This window comes from Chrysemys picta, chromosome 1 (assembly GCF_011386835.1).
Source record: "Chrysemys picta bellii isolate R12L10 chromosome 1, ASM1138683v2, whole genome shotgun sequence".
Classification (NCBI taxonomy): domain Eukaryota; kingdom Metazoa; phylum Chordata; order Testudines; family Emydidae; genus Chrysemys; species Chrysemys picta.
Genome location: NC_088791.1, coordinates 71218794 through 71237460, shown reverse-complemented (window position 1 = coordinate 71237460; position 18667 = coordinate 71218794). Strand labels below are relative to the sequence as shown.

The 18667-nt window shown below is 44.7% G+C and overlaps 1 protein-coding gene across 2 annotated transcripts; it reads left to right on the top strand.

Moving 5' to 3' along the window:
• The first annotated feature begins 634 nt into the window (after positions 1-634).
• Positions 635-16629, top strand: CSRP2 (cysteine and glycine rich protein 2). 2 transcript variants are annotated; one of them, XM_065559394.1, is made up of 7 exons: positions 635-1017; positions 10199-10310; positions 10788-10906; positions 13366-13534; positions 15132-15264; positions 15817-15910; positions 16314-16629. In XM_065559394.1, the coding sequence occupies exons 3-7, from the start codon at positions 10795-10797 to the stop codon at positions 16388-16390; spliced, it is 585 nt and encodes a 194-aa protein (XP_065415466.1). In that variant the 5' UTR covers positions 635-1017; positions 10199-10310; positions 10788-10794; the 3' UTR covers positions 16391-16629. The 2 variants fall into 2 exon arrangements, with proteins under 2 accessions (XP_065415466.1, XP_005310868.1); XM_005310811.4 differs by lacking the exon at positions 10199-10310 and having other exon boundaries at positions 879-1017.
• The last annotated feature ends 2038 nt before the right edge of the window (positions 16630-18667 follow it).

The window sequence follows — 18667 nt, the reverse complement described above, 5'->3', positions numbered from 1 at the left end:
TATGCCTAAATAAATTTGTTAGTCTCTAAGGTGCCACAAAGCCTCCTCATTGTTTCTGCTCCAGAAGTGGCTGCATTTCAAAAAGTGGTTGAAGTGATTCATGGCCATATGCCTTTTGTAAAACACCTTCAGATCCTCTTGGATGAAAGGTGTTGTAGAAATGTAAGCTGCTTTGTCTTATTCGCAAATCCCTCTCTTCAGTAACAATAGGTTACTGACTTTCAAGAGTGGAAAACTGCTGCTCACACAATTATTTCCTCACTAAGAATACACATTTATCCAAAAATAAGGGTTTTCTGCTAGACAGATTTTCTGCTTTACAGCCTTTTTTTTTTTTTTAAGATGTCTACCATCTGATTACCACCATCCTCTGAAGTGGGTGCCGAAGGATCCGTGCTAACGGAGCCTGAACACTTACTCCAGATGCTTGCCATGGGCTGCTTTGGAGGAAGAAAGCAGAGTGAAACGTGCAGTCTGAAACTGGTTTATTGTGGTCACCCCGGATTGCAGTTTTAGGCGACATTCAGTCTCAGACCAGCCAGTGAAGCTCAGCTGTCTGACAGCTATGGGGTGGGAGCGGGGAGAGAAGAGGGGGAGGACTGGGAATAAAACCCCCTATCCAAACTACCTACACGCCCAGCCCTAGATTAATACACACCAGTGCGGCTGCTGAGTTTTGCAATCCAGCTCCCCAGCTGAGCACTCCCAGAGCCGCCCGCACGCGGGGCTGAGCTCCTGCAAACTGCGACCCCAACCTTCCCGCAGTGCTTCTGCCTCTGACCCACGGCCGGGGCCTGGGGGGAGGGGTGGAAGTTGAGACCTCTGGTTAAAGGTCACCGATGGCTGGGAAGTGGGGCCGGCCAGAGGGCGAGGGGTGGGGGCTGGGGAGTAGCCGGGGAGGCGGGGCGGGGCTCCCCGCTCTAGCTCCGCCCTGGCCGCGCTAGGACCCTTTAAATAGGCTCCAGCGGCGACTAAGGAGTGTGAGACCGGCCGCGTTGCCTGAGCTACTGCGCTGCGGTGAGTATCCGCCCGGCAGAGGGCTGGAGCTCTACCCCGGGGTTGGCGGCGTCAGGCTGCGCTGGTGCTGCAGCGGGGCCCCGCCTTGTGACTGGGGGTCTGGCCGGTCCGAGTCGGGGGGCTGCTGGGCGGTGCTTGGCTGCGAGGTGCCCTGGACACGCGCTCCCCAGGGCTACTTAACAGCCCGCGCGCAGGCTTCGCGCTCCCCCCTGCCGGCTTGCGGCGTGGGTCAGAGACGTGACTCCCGGGGTGGTGAGCAGGGGCCCGCGGTGTCGGGCTAGTGCAGAACACGCCGCCGCTACAGCGCGCCGCTGCCCTGACCGGAGTTCCTACTGCCGCCTTTCAACACCCCCCAGCCATTGGGCTTTCCGTGCGGGGCCTGGCGTCATTACAGGTGGCTCACGGAAAGGCTTCGGGGTTCATGACCCCGTGTAGGGCCTCTGAAGCTGAGCCACTGTCTGCCAGTTCCTATCATGACATCCTTCGTGTTGGGACATCCACTGTACCCTGGCATGTCTTGCCTCCTGAGTGCAATGACTCCTTGGGGCGGTGCATTCGTGTTGGAGCCTGAAGCTGGCCCAACCAGCAATGGGGCAGACAAGCCTCCAGTGACTAGGCAGTGATTTTAAAATGGTAGCAAAATGGCTTTCGCTACCTGATGAGAACAAAATACCACCTGTGTGGGTTTTGTTGTCTCCTAGTAAACTTAAGTGTCCCACAATTCTGGGCATTTTTGCTAAAATATATTGGATTCATTGGGCTAAGGGCTGGAGTTACACCATCCATGGCCCTAGTCACAGCATCTTCAATGCCCACCCTGCCTACAGTTGGTGTTTGTGTAGCACACAGTTTTAGAGAGGTGCCCTTAGGATGCTGGTGCCCCTAGGCAAGTGTCTAATTGGAAATCCGGCCCTGCCTTTCTCCTTGGTCAAATTAAATCCCTGGATATTGGATGGTTAAATAATGCTGATACCAGTGGGTGCTTTACTAATTAGTAGTTTACTAGAAATGCCTTGAGCCTGATGTGCGTATATCCAAATGTATATACTAGATTGATACTTGCAATAACTTAGTCTCCTAAAACTATGCTATATAGCAGGGGTCAGCAACCTTTCAGAAGTGATGTGCCGAGTCTTCATTTATTCACTCTAACTTAAGGTTTTGTGTGCCAGTAATACGTTTTAATGTTTTTAGAAGGTCTCTTTCCATAAGTCTATAATATAACAACTATTGTATGTAAAGTAAATAAGGTTTTTAAAATGTTTAAGGAGCTTCATTTAAAATTAAATTAAAATGCAGATCCCCTGGACTGGTGGCCAGGACCCAGGCAGTGAGTGCCACTGAAAATCAGCTTGCGTGCTGTGTTTGGCGCACGTGCCATAAGTTGCCTACCCCTGCCCTATGGTATTACATTAGCTAAGTTAACTAACCAGCAGTTTCTGTTGGGAAATGGTAGTGTAGAATCAGTGGCCCAACTTGTTGTGAGGTAGTGAGATCAACAATATCTTCTATCTATGAATCTCCATCCTCATTTGGGAGGGTGGAGAGGGAAGAGTTGCTGCAAAATCGAATAGGGGGTCTGGAGGGTTTGCATTTCAAAGTTTGAGTTGACTGAAGGCAGGAAGGTGTGCGTGGACTAACATACATAAATTCAAAACATCAGTTCATGAAGCAATATAAATTCACTTATCTGATACCTGTGGAAAAGAAGTGTATACAGTTATGATCAGAGTTATGAACACTTCAGGAATGGAGGTTGTTGGTAACTTTAAAATGTTCCTAACATTATGGTTGTTCTTTCAAAAGTTTACCACTGAACATTGACTTAATACAGCTTGGAAACTTCTTTATGCAGAAGAAAACCGCTACTTTTAACCATCTTAATTTAAATGAAACAAGCACAGAAGAGTTTCTTCACCTTGTCTAATTTTTTTACTTTCCCTTTGGTATTTTTATTATTTTATGTTCAATACAGTACAGTACTGTATTTGCATGTTGTGGGGTTTTTGTTTGTTTTTGTTGCTGCTTGTGTACTTGTGTACTTCCGGTTCCAAATAAGGTGTGTGGTTGACTAGTCAAGTTGTAACTCTGGTGTTCATAATTCTGAGGTTCCACTGTAGTGGATATGTGTGCACATAGGCATATTAGCTTGCCAAGCTGATTACTTATGTTCCTGGCCAAAACAATTCTATTTTAAACAGGTATTTCTGTCACAATGGTTACATAGTAACACATGTTGTGTAGTACATGACTAGAAAGGCTTGGTGTGGTCTCTTGTTAAAGCTACTAGAAAAGCTAGTCTGATGTACATCTAAAATTGGCTTGATGTAAGATTAGTAGCTTGAAAGATTCTCTCCCCTTCCCTTCCCCCAAATAGCTCTCTTCACAAACTTCATAAGTAAGGGCTCTCTTTTCTGAAGCAGGGTTTACTTCCAGAAGTTAAAGTACACAGCAGTTATCTAACTATTGAGTGCTGACAATGCTGCACAAGACTGTTCCTGTCTAAGAAACTTGCATGTTTGTTTGTTAGGGTTTTTTTGGAGGGGGATGAATCTCATGCTACAACAGCCTGTCAGTAGAAATTATAAATACTAAGTACTTCTAAACACTAAATAGTAAACACTCCACATTTCCCTTTTTCTAGGTTGCCATTTTATGACAGCATGATAGTTTGTTTTTGTATTTTTTAAAAAAACTGCATCTGGGGGGAAAACTATCTAAAAGTAGTACAACATTTTCCAGACTCTAAGGTGAGGTTTTTTGAGGCAGCTTTGTGCAGATTGGATAGTTGGGGTGAGGACTCTGGCTATTTTTGTCAGGTTCCATGACTGAATGAATGGTTGAACCAGCTCCTTGTGCTCAGTAAACAAACTTACAGGGCTTCTGCAGGAGACAGTCCTCTCATCCAGTGGAATGCAAAGCAACAGTCCTCTTGTGTTGAGGGCATGGGGCAATCTCCATTGGCTCAGAGCATCCTAGTTTTGCCGTGCTTTTCCGAACAGGATTCCAAACAGCTCACTGCCCCATGACCTCTCCAATCAGTGGTATGTGTGTGTGGATTTTTTTTTTTTTTTTTTTGGGTTGGTTGTTTAGTATCGAAGGTGGCTCACTGGGCTCTTGTGTGCCATGGGGAGATTGTACTAGTGCATGCTCTTGTATGGAAGTGTTGTAGTGATAATGCTAGTATCTGCATACTTGTTAGACCCAACTAGTTGAAGTGGGACAAATATTGAAGTGGAAAAGGGAAAGTGTCAGTTTGGGGGGGCAGAGCAGGAGAAATTAAGTATAGAAATGTTGCATTTTCCCATCGGCCGGACTCCCAAAACCCAGAAACAGTTGTTTTCACAAGCTAACTGCAAACAACTTGGTCATGAACTGTTCAGCTATGGGAACATTTCATGCAGTTCTATGTAAAATATTATGTGCATGGGAGTAGCCCCACTCTTTAGGTTCCTGTTGCTTTAATTTTATAGCTTTTCTGCTCCTGGCTGGCTCTTACAAAACTCTAGTCTTTTGATTGCATCCAGTGGAAACTCAAACCCAGGTATCACTTTTAATGTCTAGCTAATGTAGAAGGCGTCTGGATGGGGAGCTGCCTGGAAGGCATAGCTCTACCCATGCACCTCCTATTGTGTGTACACATCTCTTCTTTTGGTAGCAAACAAGGTTGGGCACCTAATTGCAGGGCACAGTAGCTGCCTCTAGGTATTCTTGAGGCATCCTCACTGCCTTGATCCCTTTGCATTCCATGGGAGTGTGGCTTAGCACTTCCCCACATGCTGCTGTTTAGCATATTGCCTATTCACCATTCTAGGTAAAATATCTTGATCAATTTTGGCTCTTGTGTCCCTCACTAGTACATTGAGCCCTCTCATGGCTAAAACTTTTGAAGGGTTAAAGTTGGCTTCTTTTCTGGACTGCCCCTTAGGCAAGATGTCCTACTTGTGACTTTACACACTGTGCATGTTTAAATGCAAAAAACACAAGTCCAATCTTCAATAAGAATCAAAGCTTTAAGGTCAGCCGCCTACAGAATTCTTGCCCAATCCTCAGACAAATGCTTTAATTAACATAGTATGAAATGTGAGTTCCTAGACCAATCACTGAGCAAGGGCAAGCAAATCCCTTTAAGATAAGAACAGGAGTACTTGTGGCACCTTAGAGACTAACAAATTTATTAGAGCATAAGCTTTCGTGGACTACAGCCCACTTCTTTGGATGCATAAGTGGGCTGTAGTCCACGAAAGCTTATGCTCTAATAAATTTGTTAGTCTCTAAGGTGCCACAAGTACTCCTGTTCTTCTTTTTGCGGATACAGACTAACACGGCTGCTACTCTGAAACCTGTCTTTAAGATAAGGTGTTTCTTAATGTATAGTTGTGGCTTTCAATGTGGAGTAAATAAGAGCACCGCTCTGAGAAGGGGTGCAGGGGATAGAATTAAGTACCTCTTGGCAGGCGCATACTGGAAGTCCAGGTGTACTCTCCTCTGGAGAAGAGGGTGGCTGCCAAGAACTCATTAAAAACAAAATGGTTCAGAATTCTAGGGTACCATTGGTACAAACATCTGGAAAACTTAGTACCACGTCAATGGCTCTTACATTCATTAAAGGCCTGCCTGAACTAGCAGAAGGCTTATCAAGTTTTGCAAGCAGCTTTCATGAGCTACAGCATCCTCACTACCCTTCTGAGAACTGAAATCAGAATGTTATTAATCTGCCTGTGGGGCTCTAATGTGTAGCATAGCTCATGTTAGAATAATGTAGACAGAACAACTGCTATCTAGCTTTTAAGTGGAAAGAATTGATCTTCTCTAGCTATCTGACCACTCTGAGGTGCTGTATGTGGAACAGATTAACAGACTGCTTCTCACTGAAGTCTGTCTTCTAATCTCAACTGCTTGGATGACTTGTGCTGATTAGCTCAAGAAATACTGCTATTGCTGCTGTAGAAGCTCCTATGGGAATGTTAAAGGGGAGGACAGTTGGCCGTGGTTTTGTCAGGGACACCCACCTTCTTGAAGCACTAACATTTGTTGAAGCTTGACAATCAAAAGCCTTAAGAACATCAAATTCTGACTTCCTTTAAATTCTGTCTAGGTACTTGTATGGCCTTTATCACAGTAGTATCTGCATCTTGTAATTCATAATGGATTTTATCCTCTCAGTGCTTCTCTGGGGTATGGCAGTGCTTTCCCTATTTTACAGATGGGGAGCAGAGACCCAGGGTAGATTAATTGACTCTCCCAGAAAGGCTGTGAACCTGGGTCTCAGTCCCTATACCCCATCACTGGGGCTGCCCTTCTTCTTAAATATTCTTGTAAGAAAGAAGATGAAATTAAAGTGTGTGTTCAAATGTGAAAATCAAAACCAAAAGGCAGGTCAGTGCCTTGTAACAGTGCCAAAGCCCTGTAAGGCCCAAGAAAGAAGCTTATTTAGTAAAATTTCAACTTGGCATGTTCTCTGAGGCACATACAAAGTGGGAAGGAATCTCTTCTCCATTCTGCAGTTAATGTACAAGGGTTTGGAAGAGGAATGCAGCCTGTATCCCTCTTTCAGAGGACCCTGTTTGCCATGATTGATGTCAGCTGCTGTGTGGTAGCACAGCCAAACACTTGAATAAAAGAAATGGAATCTTAATTTTTAGACTCTACAGTGAGGCCAAGAATGACAAATAGTGGTGTCATAAAACAAATCTTACTAGCCTGCTCAGAGTATTCATTATTGCCAACCCATTGAGAAGCAACAGTGCTAAGCTCTTGGAAAGTTTGCACAAAGAAATATTTCAGTAATTAAATTAATGTCCCCACCATAAATGGAACAGCTACTAAGCCACTTCTGTATTAAACAGAACAGTTCCGTAAACCTCTGCTTAAGAATTCACTTAAGATGTCCCCATTTGAGTTAATCAGTTAATCTTGTTTTCCCACATTCCACTAGTGGCTGTCTTTCCCCCCCCCCCCCCCCATCCCATTGAGCAAAGGTCTCTTAGCAGTTACTTAGCAACACTCCTTTTATAGGGCATGCTGTCACAGTTTCAGTACAAGGGCACCTGTATTTTCCCCTCTGTGATTTCCCCCAAGGGCACCCACTTAAAGGTTTCCAGCTCCCAGCCCTTCCCTCTCCTGGGCAGAGACCTGCATCTCACTTGTTTCTGACTGGATTTTTTTTCAGGCTTTATAGCTCCCTGATCTACACTGTGATATCCCCAGCAAGCCAGTCTGCCTAAAGGCCAGTGCCTACACTTGACTTTCTCTGCAAGGGCTGTGAACAGTATTGCTAGTTGTGATAAGTTACCACACAGCTCCTTCTAAGCAAGCACGTTTACTCTTAAGGGAAAAACATTGAAGACAGCATAGAATAACAATAAAAGAACACCAAAGGCCACCCCAATGCCAGCCTGGGGTTCTGGTAGGTGTCAGCCCTTCAAATCCCACCGCTGGGTTTCCTCTGTGGCTAAAGTTCTGATCGGTCTCTAGATCAGGAACCAGAATGAAGGCCCCAAATCAGTTTAAGGTCAGTCCACTTATTCCAAAATCCTTGGTCTGTTGGTCTCTGGAGAATCTGGTTTGAGAACCTCCCAAGCAGGTGGTACTTCCCTGGAGGTGTTTATGACCTCAGTGCTTTGCCTTAATCCTCTCCTCTCTTCCTTCCCCCCCCCCCATTGTTTTCAGTTCCTCAAGGAGCTGTGGTAATCCAAGCCCCATGGAGTGGATACAATCCTTGGCCTACAAAGATGCACAAGCCATTCATATGCTTAATACAGTACGGTTTCCCAAAGATAGTGACTTGGAAGCATTCCTTTGTAGGACACACAATGCCACACCTCCACAGGTATCTGAAGCTCAATTTAACTCTAAGGCAGGTGGAGCTACTTGAACAGAGCTCCTAATTTTGAATTAGGGCTGCACAATGGGGAAAATAATGAGCTGAGCAGCTCAAGTCTGAAGGTTAAGGATGGTATTGGAAGCAAAAAGATGGCAAAGGGGAAGATCTTGTAAGTAGGAGGAGTGTTGCTCTGACTTTAGGGTTGCCACATGTCTAGTTTTTCGACCAGAACAGCCGGTCGAAAAGGAATCCTGGCGGCTCCAGTCGGCACTGCCAACCGGGCCGTTAAAAGTCCAGTTGGCGGTGCAGTAGGGGCTTAGGACTAAGGCAGGGCTCCCTAGCTCCATGCGGCTCCCGGGAGTGGCTGCCAGGTCCCTGCAGCACCTACACACATGGGAGGCTCCAAGAACTGCCCCTGCCCTGTGGGCTGGCTCCACAGCTCCCATTGGCTAATGGAGCTGCTGGGGCAGCACCTGCAGATGCAAGGGCAGCGCATGGAGCCTCTCTGGCCATCCATGTATGTAGGGGCTGCAGGGACAAGGTGGCAGCTTCCTGGGAGCTGCCATAAGTGCTACTGGGACCATGCACCCCAAACCCTCTCCTCTGCCCCAGCCCAGAGCCCCTTACTTGACCCCCCAAACCCCTCCTCCCTGGCCCCACCCCAGAGCCTGCACTCCCAGCCAGAGTCCTCACCTCCCTCCCACACCCCAACCCCTGCCCCAGCCTGGTGAAAGTGAGGTGGGGGGGGGGGGGAGCAGGAGATGGAGGGAGCAGGGGCAGGGCTATTTGGTTTTGTGCAATTAGAAAGTTGGCAACCCTGTCTGGCTTGTAAAACACTTGCCTGGGGAAAGGAAGAATATAAAAGCCTAAATGAATGGTGCTTAGCCTAGCTTCTCTTTAGACACCATAGTGCCAACTGTGGTGCTTGGGAAGAAACCCTACAGATCTGCTGAGGTAGGAGTTGGTCATGGTGTATGCATGGTTCTCTTTCTACAGAAATTAACTTTCTTTTAAAATTTTAGCTAAGGTCTTTTCAGAAACTTTTCAAATGTAAACTGAACATAAACCAGAGGAGTGTTTTTTTTCTTTGAGTCTATAGGTGGGCGGCAGCAGCAGCAGTTCCTCTGCTGCTTATTGGTTTGCCAAGCTGCAAAATGCAATTAAAATGATACGAGTCAGTCTCACAACTCCAATTTGAAACCCTGCAGACAGCAGTGAAACTATCAAGAGCATGAGTGGTGGGTGGAGTCCCCCTTTGGGGAGGCTAGCCCCTGCAGCCAGAGCCACAAACCCTCCCACCTGGAGGATGCAACCCCCCCACCCTTGGGTGGAGGTGCCCTGGGCTGGCTGGAGGCCCAAGTGCTCTCCCCTTGACCAGAGGAGCCCCAGGCCAGCTGCAGGTGCACCGCGCATCCCTTCCCCAGACCCCAATCAAGGGTCTCACTTGCATCGGAAGAAGCTTTTCATATGTCCCATGCAGGTTCTGGGGTGGCTGAGGAGGTGGTATTTGCCACTCAGCATTCTGGGTTCATCACTAATCTCTCTGGAGCCTAGGGAGGGCCAGCTGCAGCCTCCCCTGGCCTATTATACCCTCTGCCCATGGTCAAGAGTCATACTGACTACTTGTTTTCCCCAAAGGGCAGTAGCAACTAGGAACAGCAAAGACAGGTCTGAAAGGGGTGGGGAAGGAACAAGAGCCAACAAATAGAAAAAAGTAAGGGGAGTGGGCATGAGGAAACAAGCAGCTGAACTCTGATTATTTTCTCATTAAAATCCTGACTCTAAATCTGCTTTATAGAGGAGTGCTGTTGCAGTGAGAGAACTAACAATGTCTTTATTACAAGTAATGAACAGTTTCATTTGAGAAACAAAATCCACTTGTCCCAAGGGCCTCCCAGTATCTACCTTAACTGTAGTGCTCTTCTGCTTAAATTGGAAATTTTTTTCAGCAGTTAGCTTTTGGCATTTGTAGAAGTGCCATCGTAGCAGCACCAGCTTTCCTTTTATGGCTGTAGGGGGTGGAGTCTCTCCACGAGCAAATATTTAAGTATCAAACCAGTAAGTGCAATAATGATGTTCCTAAAATTTACTACAGCTTAGTACGTGACAAGAAATAATACTACATGCTTGTGGTTGTCAGCCATTTTCTTTCACAAAATTCTACTTTGAATATTTGGGCTCACAGAACATACCTGCCTGAAGGTGGGGTTTTTGTCACTAGCATGAGGATGCCTCAGAAATAATCTCCATTAACCACTAAATTTCACACACTAGTTCAGAAAAAACAACTCTTAGCATAGCAAATTGCTCTCCAGTGAGGCAAACATTATGGTTTATGCCATTTTGACTCTGCAGAAAAACAAAATCTCTTTGTTGGCACAATTGGTTGGCTTCTTTCAGAAGAGAAACAGGATTAATGAAGCATAGAAACTAAAATTACATCCATCTGGGAGGGTGTTCATTCAAGGTACAGTAAAGCCATTATGCATGCAACTTTGTGCATATCCAATTCATGTAACTTTCAAAATCCTGAACGGGGAATGTAAAACGTGGTTTTGGGGAGGCAGTATCTTCTGTTTCCAGGTCATTCTGTTGAATGCACCAAGCAATATTGCATACAACAGTGGGAATTTAAGTGTTTAAAGATTTGTTCCCTAAGCTTATTTGGAGGCTCCTGCAGCATTACAGATAAGCCCATAAAGGCTATTTGACCCTATGAGTACTATCTGGGATGTAGAATGTGTTTAATACTCACAATCTGACTACTATAGACACTTTCTTATAAAACTAGGCTCAAAACAGCCAAAAATCTGGCAGACCAGCAGCATTGTGTTAAATGACTACAGTTCATAGCTCAGACTCTTTTGTATTGACTCTGTTCACTGAATTGTTCTCAATCTTAGTCTTGCTGCTCTGTCTCTAACTGCTGGTGTATCTTCCACAGAGTCGGGATGCCGAACTGGGGAGGAGGTAACAAGTGCGGTGCCTGTGGACGAACAGTCTACCATGCTGAAGAGGTTCAGTGTGATGGGAGGAGTTTCCACAGATGCTGCTTTCTCTGCAGTAAGTATTCCTCACACACTGCTTTTTTTTTGTCTGCCAACTCTCTTCAGTGGCTCTATTGCATGTCAGACTGAACAGTGTCCGAGCAAGATGCTCTTCTACAAACTTATCCCTAGGGGTTACATAATAAAGGCTCTGACTTGGCACTTGGGAAACTGAATGGCAGTGCAAGTTGCCAGAGTGCCCCAAAATTGGGGCGCCCTCAGGAATGCTATGAATGCTGTCACTTTAACTTGCCACCCTTTCCCTTACGCCTCATAAGGATCTCTGTGTCAGAGGGAGAGCTCATCCAGAACCCCTGAGAGAGTGTCCCTCTCCTCTGGTGTGGGAGAGGTCATAAAGAGACTTGTTAAACTGAGCCTAGATCTCTCCTTCACAACCTTATGTCTGTAAAAGGCAAGGAACACATTTTGGAGTGAGAAACCTATATTTGAATTCTGTCCGATAGGTAACGGCACAGCAAGAAGGCTGGATTTGTTTAGATACAGTTTTGTAGAGCCAAGCTTCTGCCTCTGAATCTGTTGGAAAATAGATGGAGGGTTGAAGGAATAATTAAACGAACCTACCCCCTTCCCTCTTTCACCCAGGTCCATGTAGATAGTGTAAGATATTAAAGCATCAGTAGTTTGGCTGAATTTCTAACTAATACATGTAGCAGAGCCAAAATCCTAGCCCTCCTTGGCATAGGAGGCTGTGGGTTATTTCAGATGAGTAGAGTCCAAGTCACTATTTTTCAGTCTAACCAACTCATTCAGGCATCAAATTTAGCTTTTTCTGCTGTAAAGATTGTTGATTAGTTGGAAAAAGGTAATCTTATAAATTCGCCAACTGCCTGTCTAACAAAATCAAAGTACTTCAACTTATTGCAAGTATGCTGTGTCACTTTGCCCAGCTTTCTGGCCTCAGCTCTCTGGGGACCAGAACTAGGGTTCAGCCTTGGTTTATAGGAAGCTACAGTTACAAATGGGAAGACTTTCAAAACTAGCTTGCCACGAATAGATGCAACATCCCGTCTGTGTGATGACGGGATGTAGGTGTTTGTTCCTTTTCCTGGTACTCTACAGCAATTATAACAAATTATTTGGCTGTGGCTCAGTTGGCTTAAGTTCAGATTTTATAGAAGTTTCTCCTATTAGAAACTTGGAACATGCAGCCAGACAGTTGGTTGGCTTCACTCGGTGAAACATACTAAACCAAGGTCATGTTTATGTTTTGCTGAGCTTAAAACCTAGAGACTTAGTGTATTTTAAAACTGATTAATTGCTCTTAATTATAAAATGCCATGTATCAACTGTCTACTGCAGGGGTTCTCAAACTTCATTTTACCCCCTTCTGACAACAAAAATTACTACATGACCCCAGGAGGGCGGACTGAAGCCTGAGTCCCACCAGCCTGTAACCTGAGCCTGGTTGCCCAGGGCTGAAGGCCTCGGGCGGTGGGGCTCGGGCTTTGGCCATGGGTCTCAGCAAATCTAACACCAGCCCGGGCAACCCCATTAAAACAGTGTCGTGACTCGCCTTGGGTCCTGACCCACAGTTTGAGAACTGCTGGTCTACTGAATCAGTGCAATAAACAAAGGTTTCTGTGTATTTTGAAGCTTACTGCTTTTTTTTAAGCTAAATCTTAGAGAACTGGGTTGTAGTTGGGCTTTCAGTCCAACCTGTATCCTGTACAGACATCAAAATGCTATGACTGAAGAAAGGGCACTAAATGTAGTTACAAGAGCAGTGTTTAGAAGAAGGAAGCAGAAATAGCTGTAGTCCTTACTGATGCGACCTTGGGCAAGTCTCTTCACTCTGTCCTCCGATCAATCTCCATAATACATCCAATTCTTTCTTGCCTGCTAAAATGTTCTTGTTCACACCTGCTTTCATTCTTCCTGAGGCTCTGCATTCTTGGAAAAGGAGGATCAGCCACTTGCAATAGAAAGATACCCAATAATTACATTGTAGGCTACTGAAAGCAATCTGGTTCCTGGGTTTACAGTTCTAGTCTGGTATCCATAAAAAGTAAACAGAACCCCGGGATCTATAATAGCATTACAAAAGCTGTGGGGAAGCAGTTTGTCTATGTGAACAGAGGGCTGTGAACGGTCAGCCAGGTAAATGCTTCTGCACTGATACAGATGCTTGTTTCCATGTAACTTGAAGCAAGAGAGGAAATTGCTGACTTTAGTATCTGGTTTTCTGTGTAACCTCATTAATCAAACTACAGCAAATTTCCATTCTTTAAATGTAAGCATTACAAGGGTGGGAGGGAATAGAGCCTTTTTATGAACTAAACATAATTCACCAATTCAAAAGAGAAGCTGCCTCTTCTAATTTTCAGCAGTTCCACAGTTCATTAGGAAGAACTGTGGATGGAGAACCTGTGACATCTGGCATTTGACACGTTTTGGTTTACTTCATGTGCTATGGTTGAAAATGGCCCCTTCTGACAATTTAAAACTTTTTTCCAGTGGTTTGTCGGAAAAACTTAGACAGCACAACTGTAGCAATTCATGACGATGAGGTTTACTGCAAGTCCTGCTATGGAAAAAAGTATGGTCCTAAAGGCTATGGCTATGGCCAAGGAGCAGGCACGCTCAACATGGACAGAGGCGAGAGACTGGGCATCAAGCATGACAAGTAAGTTCAACTCTTCACTATATCTAATGACAAGATATACAGTTGGCATGTGATCTTCATGTTGTACCAAAGGCTCTTCATGCAGGAGTTAAAGGCCAAATGCTGTTACAGATGTATAATGTGGCTGTGATCTAAACACTCATCAAAATGCCAGCATATCCCAGAGCAGAATATTGAAGTAGAGAGACACTGTGCAGGTCAGAGGTGCACTGAACCCATGATGCCTGTCCCTGCAGTCCTGATGCACACAACTTCCACTGATATCAGTGGGAGTTACCTGTAGGCAAGGACTTCAGGATCAAGCTTTTAATCTCTCTGGATGATTAAAAATTATATTGTGCTGGTTACTGGCTTTATGCAAGTGTAAAGATTACCAACATGGCTTGTTTAGTAGTCAAATCCTACTTACTGGCCGATAGGCTCATACACTAAGCTTTGACAAGGTTGTGTTCTAGTTATGAATTAAAATAAAGGAGGATTTGACGTTGTATAGACATTAAATCTCTATACAGAAACTTAATCCTGCTCTGTCTAAATTTTAAAGTGAATTTCAGTCTCGGATATAGCAACTAGTGGGCTAGCTAGTAGCAAAAGTGTGATAGAATTGGTTCTTACAGCAGGCTAGGTAAAAGTACTTAAAGATGTATCAAAACCTGCTCAGAGTTGGAGCTTGCTATCTAAACAGCAAATGCCATAACTAGTACACACTTCTGATGACTTCACGAAAGGCTTAACTTGGACATCTAGTTCCATTAAAGTTCAACTGTTAGTAGCTCAGTCTTTCTAAAATTCCAGCTTCTAGATTTTTACAGTTGAGATGTAAATTCTCATGAGGTTGTTCAGTCAGTATCTCCAAATTTAATTTAGAAACTGGCATACTGACTTGGGCAATGGCTCATCAAGTCAGTATTAGATACTACTTTGCAGTGTTTACGCCTTCTGGATAACTGGGAAGTATTATGACATGGAGGAAACTTAACACCATGCAGTCATTAACTAAATACAAGGGCCAGGTACGCCAATTATGATGCAAAATTCCCTTAAAATAGCAGCTTCTCAGCATGGAAAACGCCATTTAATCAAACCAGTTCAGTGTCACTTAAACCAAGATAGAGGTGAGGGAGGGTTTTAAAGACAAATGCATGTGTCTGGGGCTGCAGTCATTATGGAGTCTGGCAAAACCTAGGTTAACTAAATACAAATAATTTGTGTAATTTGTAGCACATATTCAGATATCTCCCTGCTCTCCTCCTCCTAGAGCAGTGTGCCCTTGTAAGGGGACATGGAGGAACGTTCAGGGGACATGGCTGGGAGGGAGGGCCACCCAGCCCTGGTCTGCCCTCAGCTTGACCTTGGCCCTTGGCTCTTAGCCCCAACCACAGCTCTGGCCACAGCCTTGGCCTCCTTACCCATCCAGCCCTCCCCTCCCCAGGAGCTGCAGCCACACTCCCAGCCATGGTTCCTGACTGTGGCTCAAGGGAGAAGGGGTGCAGAAAGGGGCAAGGGGTGTGTGTGTGACATGAAAAGTTTGGGGACCACTGTTTTAGAGGGTAAATAGGAGCACAAGACTGACCTACTATATACCTGTTCCTTCTAGCACACCATCTCCTCACCGACCTACAACAAGTCCAAATACTTCAAAGTTTGCTCAGAAATTTGGAGGTGCAGAGAAATGCTCTAGATGTGGTGATTCTGTTTATGCTGCTGAGAAAGTAATAGGAGCTGGAAAGGTAAAGTAGGATTTTGATCAAGTTCTTTGCTAAATAGGGTGTGGGAGACAGGGGGAGACACAATCAAAACAAGGGCAGCTGAAAACAACTGTTTTTGAGCATGTTTAGCCAGAAAGTCAGGTAGGCCAATTATTGTGATGCAAAAGTCCCTTAGTATAGCAGCTTCTCAGCATGGAAAACGCCATTTAATCAAACCAGTTCAGTGTCACTTAAACCAAGATAGAGGTGAGGGAGGGTTTTAAAGACAAATGCATGTGGCTGGGGCTGCAGTCATGTTAAATTCTGGCAAAACCTAGATGTATTTAGTGTTTTACCTAAAGCATAATTTCTTTGCTAACTTGCATCTGAAACAATCTGTTAAAAGAGCTGGTCTTGATCACCAATCATACTTAAATAATGAAATGAGGAAACCCAAAACTCCTTGAGTAGGATCCCTGTCTGCTTTAGGCTACAGGAGTCTGTACCTATCGCTATTTAAATGTTACTTTCAGGAGTCTCTTGTACCTAATGTGTCTAGTAAATACAATGACTTGTACTCCTTGCTTCTTTTAGCCTTGGCACAAAAACTGTTTCCGATGTGCTAAGTGTGGGAAGAGTCTAGAATCCACAACCCTGACCGAGAAAGAAGGTGAAATTTATTGTAAAGGTAAGATGAAGAAACATGCATGAACCCTAACTGCTTACAGTTCAGAGTAACATGCTCTCTAAAGACCAGAGATGTTCAGTTCAGATCTGGAGTCACTCTGGGGTGGGAATCCTGTGCTGACATCTGATAAGGATTCCTTCATTTTGACAGGGTTGGGACACTTAGCACTGCAGTATTGCTCAAAATTGTTCTGCAACTGTGCAATATTACTTAGTGATGTTCTGTTTGAGGCATAGTTAAATGGCTTTAAATGCTCTATTCTCCAGCATCCTTCCATGAATGTTGCTTTGGAGCAAGCAGACTGCTGAGCAGTCCTGAGCAATGGAGTCCAGTAACTTGCAGACATCCTAACAGGTCTTTCTGAAAACATTGGCTTTTTTTTTTTTTTTTTTCTTCCTTTCAGGCTGTTATGCAAAGAACTTCGGCCCCAAAGGATTTGGATATGGCCAGGGAGCAGGTGCCCTTGTTCATGCTCAGTGAAGGAGTAACATCCAAGACTGATCATGATTCACCAAGATGCCTTCTCTGCAACAAGGCACAGCTTAAGTGTTACTAGTTACTGTGAAACTGCCACTAGTGTGTAACAATATTGCTTAGATCGAGCTTTTTACCAAATACTAAAGCACTACATATTTCTCTATTTTTCTTGTGCCCCACATGTTAATGAACACTATTAGCACTGTCATTCCACTTCAATAAAGCTTTGCATATTGTGACTACTTTTTTGTTTGTTTAGCCTATCTTTAAATTATCAGGTAAAAACTGCTTACCCTGACTCAGCAGTATAAAGAGCTTGAGACCAGTGCTGGATTAAGGCACTTGGACCTAGCTCCCCAGCACCTGGAGTCATGTGTTTACACCAGTTTCTGCTTAACCTAAAAAGCTTCTAGCCCTTGTGACTGGGGGAGGAAGGAGAGCCTGAAACAGGTATGAATTGCCCTATGTATGCCAATAGGGGTGTTAATTCAGAGACCCGCTGAATAGGGGCACCCTTGGCAACACCTCCTCAGCAGAGGACACTGGCATGAGAAGGGGGCAGGGAGCCCTGCTCACTTATCTAAGCAGATGCATTCTAGTTATAGGGTAAGTACTAAATGGTGGGGTGGGGGGGAGGGTATTACTAGATAGTCCATCTGGGGGCAGAGCTGGGGGGGAGCATTGTGAGTGTGCCTAGGGCCTTGGGTTTGCCTTAATTTAGTCATGTTTCTGTCTACTCTTCTGCTTGCTGCCCACTGTAGAAATACTAGGTGAAATCCTGTCTCCTTTGAGGTCAATGACACAACTCCCAGTAACGTCAGTGGGTCAGGATTTCACCGATAGGGTGTACGGTGCTAGACCTGAAGGATTCCTGGAGAACTAGTGACACTGCATCAGAAGAATTTAAAGCTGGGGAAGTGAAGGTTTCTTTTGCCAAAGTTCTAAAGAAACAAACTCCAGACCCCTGAAACAATGAGAAGAACTTGTCACTGTGATTTCCTGAGCTCAAAACCTAGGTCTCCACAGCTTGAGCTCAAGAGCCAGGCTGTTGGTGAAAGTCTCCATGGCTCAGGCACCAAAAGGGACACAACCCCCACCCCACTAGTGGGATGCATAAGCATCTCTGTCCACCCCAACTGTGGGCTGACCATCCCTTTCCAAATTCTCTCTTTGAGCCCAAAAGAAAAAAAGCACAAAGGACCATCTTTCCCTAAAGTAAAAATGAGTAAATACCCCTCTCCCCACCCTCGGGGGAGGGGGGGACCCCCATCAAGGCTTCCTTTATACATCCAAATAAACTCAGCTTCTCACTTAAATTTTTAAAGGTGATTGATTGGCAGGAAGATGCTCGTCTCCAAGTAAAGTAACTCAAACACTTAAGACCTGATACAGTTCATGAGGGAAAACTACCATGCCTGTATCTTTTTGTGGGGGAAGAGACCATCTCCTGGCAATTGGGGGTAGGCTCAGAAGAGAAACAAGAGGAGCTTAATTTATCATCCAAGCTAAAGCCCATATTGATCCCAGTCTAACCTATGCACAGTGTTAGTCCTGGAGTTTGACTAAAGTAAATACTTTAAAAACAAAGTTAAAAGGAAAGCCTTTATTACTAATACAAAATATGAGGGGAGAGGTTGTGTTTTTGGGACCCCAGCATTGTTGTAGCTAACTTCTTCCACTAGCTTTGATACAGCTACCATCTCCAAAGCAGTGAGATTACATCAAGGTATCAGCATAACTAGAATAGTTCAAGCTGCTTGCTATTACCAAATTGAAAATATTTCTGTAAGGCAGTGAAAGGGACAGTTGTGACTTAGGTGTCATCAGCAGAGTTATTTCAGTACTATAGTGTGTGTGGCCTGTGGTGGTGAAGAAAGCTAAAACCCCAGCTACTTGCACAAACTAGCACTTAAAGTTCAAACAAATTGCTGTTAGCAGTCTTTTAAAACATGTCTGAGAGAACACTGCAGTCTTGTTCTAATGCTTGAAAAACAGATAATGGGTTAATAGAAACAGCCTAGGCTTGAACTGACCAAGTGGGAAGGTAAGTCTTTCAAACAACCCCCGTCCCCAATAATAATAAATGAAGGTGATGAGGCAGTTAATGTACATAGTCCTTGGAAATCCTGCAGCTCTGTAATCAACTGTTACAACCCCCAAGGCTGGGGGAGGGCTAGTTGTGTAGAATAGGGAAGTAGGTAACAAGCATTAATGCTGGAACTCCTTAAAAGTATAGAGAAGACAGGCAGGCATGTTTGTGCACGTATCTAAAAACACAAA

Coding starts and splice junctions, on each gene's coding strand:
- CSRP2 (XM_065559394.1), top strand. CDS start 10,795: ATGCCGAACTGGGGAGGAGGTAACAAGTGCGGTGCCTGTGGACGAACA. Junction 13,535..15,131: donor CTGGGCATCAAGCATGACAA/GTAAGTTCAACT, acceptor TGTTCCTTCTAG/CACACCATCTCCTCACCGAC. Junction 15,265..15,816: donor AAGTAATAGGAGCTGGAAAG/GTAAAGTAGGAT, acceptor TGCTTCTTTTAG/CCTTGGCACAAAAACTGTTT.